The sequence below is a fragment of the Ranitomeya imitator genome, chromosome 2, assembly GCF_032444005.1.
Source record: "Ranitomeya imitator isolate aRanImi1 chromosome 2, aRanImi1.pri, whole genome shotgun sequence".
In the NCBI taxonomy this organism is placed as follows: domain Eukaryota; kingdom Metazoa; phylum Chordata; class Amphibia; order Anura; family Dendrobatidae; genus Ranitomeya; species Ranitomeya imitator.
Window position 1 is genome coordinate 503,020,575 of NC_091283.1, and position 11,084 is coordinate 503,031,658.

Here is an 11,084-nt window from a genome sequence, read left to right on the forward strand (position 1 = left end):
TGTGGCAGTGTTGTTTGCTCAGCGTTAGTTCAGTTGGAGTGCAATGTTCTTTGTGGTTTAAATGATTTTTTTTTTTTTTATTTATTGCTGGATTGTGCATAGGAGCATAGTATCAATGTTATTTTGTTCTTTATTTCAGAATTGCATTAGTCATGGCCAGCGGCAGCGACTCGAGTCACACCCCACCGCTGAGGAGTCCGGTGAGTACATGATCTACTATTGCTTACTATATTCGCTGTCATTTGTAGATGGGTCACTCAACTTTTTGGTCAACTATTTTGCAGGCTTCTTCAAGTGAGGAGGAGAACCAGGAGGAAGAGAGGGAGCAGCAGCAGGGACCACGGGGCCAAGCTGTGGCTGCAGGACGGAGAGTAAGTATTTATTTCAAACCTTTTCATTTTTTTTGTTTAATTTTTTTGTTTTTGCGGTTATGGGGGGTGGTGGGAGGTTGTGGTGTTGTGTGTAGTAGGTGGCGGTGGAGGAGGTAGGGACCATTGTTTTTATCTTTCAAACATTAATATTTTCCATTTTTTCTAGGTTTCACAACGGGCCCTGGATGAACCACTCAATATTGACATGATGGTGGCATCCATTGAAGCACGGGGCCTGTTGTGGGACAGCCGTGACCCCCGGCACGCGGACCAGGGCATATTGCGGCGTCTGTGGATAGAGGTGGCACAATCGCTGTGGGATGGCTTCGACAGCGCTTCACCAAAGGCCAAAACTAGTTTCCGTAAGTATTTACAAAATGCTGCTGTGACCCATCATGCCAGGATTACACAACCGTCTGTGATGTCTTCTATTGGGATTGCACACGGTTGCGTAATCGTTTTCAATATATTATCTAAAACCTTTTTTATTTTTTCAATTTATACACAGTTAAACAATTGAAGACCAGATGGCGCTCCATGAAGGACCGCTTCCGGAGGGGCCTGAAAAAGGAGGGACAGACTCGTAGTGGTGCTGCCGCTTCAAGGACCTCGGTGTATAAGTACAACCGTATACTGCAGTTCTTGCGACCGGTCCTTGAAAGCAGAGAGTAAGTATAGTACTTATGCACACACCTAGTTTTTACAACATTCATATTCACATACTACATTCCAGCCACGTAGCTTATTGCCCAGCCAGTTATTTTGGCAAGTACAAAGTATAGAAATGAAGAAAAAAAGGAAAGCTCACCGAGGCGTGAAAAGTAAAAAATACATACTTTTATCCTCTTCAATCATAAGCAGAGGATGAAACATCAGCACAATACAATAGACACTATCTACGCGTTTCAGGTGACAGGGAACATCAGACCTGAAACGCGTAGATAGTGTTTTTATTGTATTGTGCAGATGTTTCATCCTCTGCTTATGATTGAAGTGAATAAAGTATTTTGTTTTTACTTTTCACGCCTCGTTGACCTAGAATTTTTTATTCATTTCTGGTCTTCTCACACTTGACACAGCGGCTCCGTGCTCCGAGCCTTCTGGGATTACTACAATGTTGAGCTTGACTTACTAGCAATTTCACTGAAATCTGAAGTATACAGAACACAGAAAAATAGTAGATTGGCCATGCCCAGCCAATATTTAATAGTGTAGTAGTATAGTGGCTATCCAGGTGTATCCCCGATTTTTTATACACAAAAAAGTAAAATATAATAGATACGGCATACATTCCACTGCAAAGCAGGTTATGTTCCCATGGTTGCTCAGCTCGCAGGACCTGTGATGACGTCTCGGTCACATGACCGTGACGTCATGGCAGTTCCAACGTAAGCATAATTGTCTGGCGTTGCAAACCACAACCATGGGTGACTATTGTGAATTAAATAAATACCTTTTTTTTAATATTGATGGTGCATATGCAGTGTCAATATTAAAAATAGGTTAATATTAATGGCGGCAATGGATACCTGGCGGTAAAGTTAATTAATGACGCATGTGAAATGTGATATTTAGTATACTAATGGTTTCCTTATGTTTTCACAGAACACACAGCAGCACCCGCGAGACTGTCCGACCCTCTGGAGCGGTCCATAGTGAAGCGCCATCTGAACAGTCGCAGCCATCCCACAGCGAGAGCAGGTCTGCACCACCACAATCTGGCGAACTGGCAGCCGGTCCATCAGATGTTCCCCTGGCCGAGGCCTCTGTCGCTCCTTCCTTTGGGTCTTCCCGACAGCGTCAGCGGGCCTCAGACAGGGCGCCCATGCCCGAATTTTTACATCTGAGCACCGTATTTCAGAATGGTTTCAAGGCGCTGTGCGATAAAATGTGCAATATCGAACGGCGTCTTGAAAACATCGAAACGGATCTCTCGAGGCCGGCCAAACATTTTTTTACTGCCATTCACAACGGCATGGTTGAACATCCGGATCCAGATTTCGGTCATGCAGGGCTGCAACAATGTATATGTCAGTACTCTGCAGCAGGCTCGGGTCATGCAGTCAGCGACAAATATGCCCACAGTACCATCGCTGGCTGCCATGACTCCGACTCCTGCTGCAGAGCACCACCACAGAGCTCCGCGTGCCGAGGGCCACCGCCACCGCCACCACAGAACAGAGCCCCAAAGTTCAGAGCCTGACAGGCCTTCAAGGGGACACAGACGGGATGCCGACCCACACCCAGAGGGAGAGAGGAGGAAAAAGAAGAAGACGACGACAAGTACTACGACCTTGGCTATGGCTGCTCCCAAAAGTACCACCAGAAAACACCCCGGGTCGACCCGGAGCACACCAAGTACCCAGGCTGGGTCTACACGGAGTACACCCAGTACCCAGCCTGGGTCTACAAGGAGTACACCATCACAGCCTGGGTCTACCCGGAGCCGGAGTAGCCAGCCTAGGACACTGGTCGTCCCTCCTCCTCCCTCACCTCCTGCTTTGCTAATCTCGCCACCATCCACTACCTGGATTGATGTCGGCATCCCGTCTAGTGTGATAGAGTATGCTGCTTCCTCCCCCTCGTCCTCCTCCTCGGTCTCCTCAACACCCCCAAAAAGTGTGGGATATCAATCCCCTTTAATTGCGGATGTTGGTACCCCCTAATAACATTTCCCAATTTTTCCCACGTCCCTCGCCGTCATCTTTCCGCACTAACACTGTGATTCCCGCCCGTAAAGCTGAGCACACCGTTGACTTAATAATAAACGCTGTGCTGTGCTTTAGGGCTGCCACAGTACGGGAAGTTGACGGCGATGGACGTTTCACACACCGGAGTGTAAGGGTTTTTTGTATTTTTTAAAATTACATTTACAATGGTAAACATCGTGAGTGTGGCAAAGCGCTTCATAACATTACCCAGATTACACGGGACTTGCTCTTTTTTGGTCGCTGGAGAGCTGTCTGTGTGACAGCTCTCCAGCAACCACGCGACAACTAAACAACGATCTCGGTCCAGTCGTATCACTGGTCGGTATCGTTGGGTAATAGTTTTATTAATGTACCTTAAGAATATTGGTCAGGTGAGGTGGAAGCAATGTTCACAGTGTCGCCACTATTTGACTCTGGACAAATTCTTTCATCCTGAGTACAATAGTGTTAACTCTGTAGAGTTTTGCAAACATGATCGTCTCCCTCCTTGTCTAGCCTGGTTCCATATGCAAATAGTCTGCAGGATTAAAAATGGTTGACAAGGTGGGAGCCGATTATGTAATTATACGTCAAAACTATGGAACACACAAATTTTGTGTGACACACATTACTTTCAATAAAATTGGATTTTACAATTCTATTACTATGGAAAAACGTATGGGAGATTTGTTTGGTGAAAACGGAAAGGCACAAGAACTTTATTCCAAAACACAACGCATTATACAATCAGGGGACATTTTAACAATAACCATACATAGTATGGTTAAATGACATGGACTACACAGTGTTTACATGACATCATAATAACACGAAGAATTAAACCATTTGATCTTGCCATGAAACACGGCCAACATCAGAAACAAAGTATGCAGCAAATTGGTCCCTCATATGAGCAATCTCCACAGTTGTCCGCAGAGGATGAGCTTGATAATCAGGCAATGGATTTGGTATGGGTTCATCGAGTTCCACGTTGACTCTCTCTTTATCAATAATAAAATTGTGGAGAACCACACACGCCTTCACCACCTCATCCACTGTCTCAATTTTCAAATTTATAGCGGATCCTAAGATACGCCATTTGGAGACCAGGATGCCAAAGGCGCACTCCACAGTTCTTCTGGCCCTGGACAGTCTATAATTAAATATAGTTTTGGTGCGGTCCAACCCACGACTTGAGTAAGGTTTAAGTAGGTTGCCACTCATTTGAAAAGCCTCATCACCAACAACAACAAATGGCAGGGCCGGGCCGTCGGTGTTGGGAAGAGGTCGTGGATGGGGGAAATTAAAATTGTTATTGTACAATCTTCGGCCCATATCAGACTCCTTAAATGTCCGTGAATCATTTGCACGACCAAACGCTCCAATGTCCACAGCGAGAAACCTGCAGTCCGCACCTGCAATTGCCATCAGCACGGTGGAAAAGTATTTTTTATAATTAAAAAAAAGAGATCCACTTCTTGAAGGCTTGGTAATCCTAATGTGCTTCCCATCCACGGCTCCAATACAGTTAGGGAAAGAACACACTTGTTCAAATTTTTGGGCGTTGGCAAGCCATATTTCTCTTGTAGAGATGGGTAAAAATTCCTCCCGGAGGTTGTCCCACAATGCGCGGCAAGTGTCGGCAATAATGCCCGACAGTGTTGAGACTCCAATCCGAAACTGGAAATGCAGTGATCTCAATGTCTCTCCGGTAGCCAGGAAACTGACAAGAAGAAAAATAAATAAATATAATTAATAAAATTGTTATGAAAGAATTTTTCATTTTTAATAACAATCCCCCCACCCCACAAAACAAAAATACGTTACTTTAAAAAATGGCAAGAACATATAAATCCTTCACATTCCATTACGTACCGTAGAGTCACCAGCAGACGTTCCTCAGGGGAAATCGATTTACGGAGCTGCGTGTCCTGCCTGGTAATGGTTCCTTCCACCAGACGCAGCAGATATCGGAAGCTGTCTTTTGACATCCTGGTGTATTCAAAGTATTTGTCCTGGTTCTCATTTAATTCGCCAAACAGACAATGGTAGGCTCCACGACTCTCTCGGACTTCCACTATAGGGTGTAGCCAAAAACGCCGACGACTCCTTCTCCGTAGTTTGTCTCTTTTCCTCTGTTCATGACAGGCAATAGCATAAGCAATAGCAAGGGCTAATTCCAGCTGAAAATTGAGGTAGATACTCTCCATGGAACGATCCATCTTGATGCTCTATGGTTGGAAATAATCTATGCCGGGGTATATATACCACTATTACATTAATACCCACCCCCATTTACCCATTGGTGGCATTATCGATTGTCTAGACACTAGACCCACCCTCTTCTATTCATTGGTGGTGTTATCTAGTGTCTAGACACTAAATTGTGTGTAAAGATCTAATCAGTGTTTGACAACGCATGCGTCGTAAAACGCTGCGTTTTTTGTAAAAACGCAACAAAAACGCACCAAAAACGCTGCGTTTTACGACGCATCCGTCCGACGCGTGCGTAAAAAAAGGTGCGTTTTTGCGTGCGTTTCCGATGCGTCGTGCGTTGCGTCGGCGACGCTGCGTCGCATGACGCTAATGTGAACGTAGCCTTACATTTAAATGTAACCCATTAAGCAAGCAACTAACATTTCCGACCAAATCCACCAGTTACCATTTATCACACAATTCCATGCAGGGTAAACCAAGTTTAAGTATTATTCAAAAACACTGGTCTGTGCTGAAGGGATAAAACCATAGGAGAGTATTTGCCAGCCGTACCCAGGTTCGTATTTAGGAAGGCCAAATCTCTGGGCAACATTATAGCCCCCACTACTAAACTGGCCCCTAATCACAAATCTCAAGCTGGTGCCTGGGGTATAACTAATTTGGGGTTCTTACCCTGTGGGCACTGTTCTGGGTGCCGGCATACATCTTTTAAGAAGACATACCGCTCCACGTTTACTGACATCACATGCTCTACCACTAAGGTCATCTATTTAATTGAATGTCCATGTAAGAAACTATATGTAGGCCGTACGAAGAGGCCCCTTATGGTTCAAATTAAGGAGCATTTTACCAACATCCAGAAAGGCTTCATGGGTCACCCACTTTCACGCCATTTTTGTGAAGGACACAATAAATCAATGAAAGGTGCCCTCTTTTCGGGCATTCAGAGTTTTAGACAAAATCTAAGAGGGGGCAATTTAATACAAGCCATGTCCAGGGCTGAATCCCAGTGGATTTTTTCGCTTGATACTCTCGCCCCGAAAGGCCTCAATCATGGATTAGAGTTATATGCTTTTTAACCAGTAATTTGTTTTCTATATCCCTATAGTACTGGTTTCTATTTGCCCGTATTGTTTCCCCCCCTCCCCCCTTGGGTCCATATTCTCATCCCAAACCCTTCCCCTCCCCCCCCTTCCCCCCGCCAACTCTTTGAGGCCTCCAAGGTGGATCTACGGGTCCACTTGTACCCTTAATTTATTTTCTTCCATTTTTAAGGCATTTTGACTCAGCGGTTTTATCCTATTTCATTGGTACTACCTGGGTTCCCGTTTCAGATCGTTTACAGACCCCCCATGCGGGACTGTCGCTATGTTACCCATATATGTTTCATGCACAATTTTATAGTTAAATACATATTTTTAAAGGTGTGGTCCCTATTACCAACATGTTAACTTATTTTTCGCTTTTACTTTCTGGACTACACGTTTTAGGCGCATATTTACCCTAGTTTTTAATCTTCTATTTATTAAAGGTTTATTTTTAATTTTCTAATTATTTAATTGATGGATGAGCAGCCTTTCTATTTTTTGTTATAAATTTTATGAGTAGAGGTTGGATTCACATTTTAATATATTGCAATACTGTCACATCCCTTGATTCAGCATATTATGACCTGTGTCAGGATAGTTTTTTTCCGTTTCCATCTACGGCACCTGGGACCCACAATTATTTGGCTATGAACCCACTACCATTGCAGCATACATTGCAGCAAGGAGTTAAATGGCTAGGCGGTGCTTTTCCAATTTGATTGACAAGCTTATGAGCATATATGTATGGGCGCACTTAGAGACTGGTAACCCTGAGGAAGAAGGACGTATCTCCATCGAAATGCATCGGTCTCTCTTCTGGTCTCTGTGCCGCCCTGTAGTTGGTGTGACTTCACACGCTGTGCCTTGTGCCAGCAACTCGCTCCCTTGCTCGTATCCAGGGACGCCACCGGCCGGGGCTTTCCCTGGCTCTACGCAGCTTCCCTGTGTGCCGCTGTGCTGCGGTTGATTACTCTTGCCTGCCGGCTCCCCTGCCTGCACTCCTAAACGCTGGATCCCTCACAGCAGCGTTAGGACGGACTCCACTTCGGTACAATACGTTGTCCTTCCACCGTGACTAGTATGGACCTCATTCCGTCCATCTACGCTGCCTTCCCAACTTGGTGAGTTTTGGCCTGTTGTGGCACCTTTGTGGCACCTTTTGTGATTGTAGTTTTGTGCCCACCCTTTCCTCCCTGACGGCACGGGGTATTTTACAACCTGTGTCTGCAAGGCCAAACAGTGCGCACACTAACTTATTCCCCACAGCCTCACCATATCCCTGGAATCAGGGCTGCCACTAGGAATTTCGGGGCCCCATACCGGCAAAAGTTTTGGGGCCCCCTTGAGACTCCGCCCAGGCTCCACCCCAGCTCCGCCTCCACCCCTCGAACTGTCCACAGCCCCACCGCTCTCTCTTGGAAAAACTCCACTCCTCACCTATCACACATTAAGGGTATGTGCACACGTATCTGTGAGGGCTGCGGATTTTTCACATATTACCACCACAGTGACCGAATAATAGCACATACAAGGGACAAATACCACCGCACCATGACCAGACCACATATTACCACGACATAGTGACTGAATACTGCAATACTGATCATTAATAAAAAAAAACCACAATACTAATATCACCATACGTGCCATTATACACAGGAGATCTGTACTTAGTATGCAGTGTCCATGTACAGGTAACACACTGACTCACCAGTGACATCTCTAGATGAAGTCCTTCAGCCTCGCTTTCCATCTTTATCCAGCACAGACTGCCATCACGTCTTCCAGCAAGGACTCTCTGTAGGAAATAACACAGTTATCTAGAGCTCCTCTTGCAGAACACATTGCTTAATTTTTTCCACAACTTCCACACTACTCCAGATGAAGAAAAAAAGGCGACATAGTGTCACTCTACACAGTAACAGGACCGCCCCCCCATTTAAAACAGTATCCTCAAAAAATAAAATAAATACATCACTGCAGTAATAATATCCCTTAATTAGCCCCTATGGTAATAATATCCCCCATCCTGGCCCGTGTATCTCATTCGTGGCTCCAGCCATATGTTCTCACATTCTGCCCCCATATGATCTCCCCATGTGTCCCATGATCCTGCCGCCCCATCTGTCTCCATCGTATCCATCCTGCCCCATCTGTCTCCATCCTGCCCCATCTGTCTCCATCCTGCCCCATATTCCTGCCGCATCTGTCTCCATCCTGCCCCATTTGTCTCCATCCTGCCCCATATTCCTGCCCCATCTGTCTCCATCCTGTCCTATATTCCTGCCCCATTTGTCTCCATCCTGCCCTGTGTCTCCATCCTGCCCCATATTCCTGCCCCATCTGTCTCCATCCTGCCCCATCTGTCTCCATCTGTCTCCATCCTGCCCCATATTCCTGCCCCATCTGTCTCCATCCTGCCCCATCTGTCTCCATCCTGCCCCATATTCCTGCCCCATCTGTCTCCATCCTGCCCCATATTCCAGCCCCATCTGTCTCCATCCTGTCCCATCTGTCTCCATCCTGCCCCATATTCCTGCCCCATCTGTCTCCATCCTGCCCTATATTCCTGCCCCATCTGTCTCCATCCTGCCCCGTATTCCTGCCCCATCTGTCTCCATCCTGCCCCATCTTTCTCCATCCTGCCCCATATTCCTGCCCCATCTGTCTCCATCCTGCCCTATATTCCTGCCCCATTTGTCTCCATCCTGCCCCATGTCTCCATCCTGCCCCATCTGTCTCCATCCTGCCCTATATTCCAGCCCCATTTGTCTCCATCCTGCCCCTGTGTCACACATTCTGCCCCGAGTCTCACATTCCTGCCCCGTGTTTCCATTCCTGCCCCGTGTCTCACATTCCTGCCCCGTGTCTCACATTCATGTCCCGTGTATCACATTCCTGCCCCGTATTTTCATTCCTGCCCCGTGTCTCACATTCCTGCCCCGTGTTTTCATTCCTGCCCCGTGTATCACATTCCTGCCCCGTGTTTTCATTCCTGCCCCGTGTCTCACATTCCTGCCCCATGTCTCACATTCCTGTCCCGTGTCTCACATTCCTGCCCTGTGTTTTCATTCCTGCCCCGTGTCTCACATTCCTGCCCCGTGTTTTCATTCCTGCCCCGTGTCTCACATTCCTGCCCCATGTCTCAAATTCCTGCCCCGTGTTTTCATTCCTGCCCCGTGTCTCACATTCCTGCCCTGTGTCTCACATTCCTGCCCCGTGTTTTCATTCCTGTCCCATGTCTCACATTCCTGCCCCGTGTCTCACATTCCTGCCCGTGTTTTCATTCCTGCCCCGTGTCTCACATTCCTGCCCCGTGTCTCACATTCCTGCCCCATGTCTCACATTCCTGCCCCGTGTCTCACATTCCTGCCCCGTGTATCACATTCCTGCCCCTTGTCTCACATTGCTGCCCCGTGTCTCACATTCTTGCCCCGTGTCTCACATTCCTGCCCCGTGTCTCACATTCCTGCCCCATGTCTCACATTCCTGCCCCGTGTATCACATTCCTGCCCCGTGTATCACATTCCTGCCCCGTGTCTCACATTCCTGCCCCGTGTCTCACATTCCTGCCCCGTGTTTTCATTCCTGCCCCGTCTCACATTCCTGCCCCTGCGTCTCCATCACGCCCCTGTGTCTCCCATCCTGCCCTCTTGTCTTTATCATGCCCCGGGCTTGCCGCATTCAGTAAAAGAAAAAAAAAAAAACCTTTCTCCTTACCTGGCCGGGCCCGCAAGCAACAGAGGACACTGAACATGCGTCTCAGACCCAAGGTCTGGGGCCCGGGCCTGATGGGCAGATGAGACGGGGCCCGATGCGGGCCCCCTCTGCCCACCGGGCCCTATACGCCAGTCACGGCCGTAATGCCCTGATGGCGGCCCTGCCTGGACTACAGTGCCCAGCACATGGGTCTGATGGGGATTGTGCTTGTATTAACACAGTAGCCTTTTTTTTCATCTTCTCTGCATCCCTTTAGCACGGAATCAGTTATATTTACAATTATTGGTACTTTTTTTGACAGTGGTGGCACCTACCTACCTGTCCTGTTTCTTGCGCTTAGGGAGTGATTTGCCCTTTGCGAGTTAGCACGTGTGTTCATTATACTCTAGTTTTCACGTTCTAGGTGCCTACACACTCCAGCAGCTTCTCAATGGCCATTCACGCTTTGTGGATGGACAGGGACCAGCGTTCATCACTTATTAAAGACAAGTTCTCATTTAATGGTCCAGTAGTACCTGACTCCACCAGAGCCAGGGACCTGCTGAAATCATTGGAGAAACTACTCTTTTCTGAAATGCGTGATATGTGGGAGGCGGCCTCGTTGGAAAAGTACGCCCAAGCCCACATAGTCCAAAAGGGCTTAACAATCTATAAAACACTAACGAGTGATTTTGGAGACTCCACCACATCACGGGAGTGGGACAGTATGTTCCACTCTTTCTCTCTTAAAATACTTCAGTTTGTAATAGACAAACGACTGTCTAATATTGACAAAACAAGCCGGTTAATTGAACAAACATTTGAACAGCTGCACACCTGCACCTTGAATAAGGATGTACAGGAATTAGCTAACAACATTCTACACAGACTCAAGGAGAAAGAAAGGGATATCCTCAATAAGAAAATTAGGAAATTCCAAAGAGACCACATCCCAGAGGAATTATGCACAAACCGGTGAGACATATAGTAATGATACACAGCAGAAACCTGATGAACTA

General features: G+C 46.9%; 1 protein-coding gene across 1 annotated transcript; it reads left to right on the forward strand.

The window, feature by feature from the left end:
• The first annotated feature begins 494 nt into the window (after positions 1 to 494).
• LOC138664689 (uncharacterized) lies at positions 495 to 3,727 on the forward strand. Its single transcript, XM_069751604.1, has 3 exons — positions 495 to 733; positions 880 to 1,039; positions 1,977 to 3,727. Exons 1-3 carry the CDS (start codon positions 577 to 579, stop codon positions 2,572 to 2,574), a joined length of 915 nt encoding a protein of 304 aa, XP_069607705.1. The 5' UTR covers positions 495 to 576; the 3' UTR covers positions 2,575 to 3,727.
• Positions 3,728 to 11,084: the final 7,357 nt, after the last annotated feature.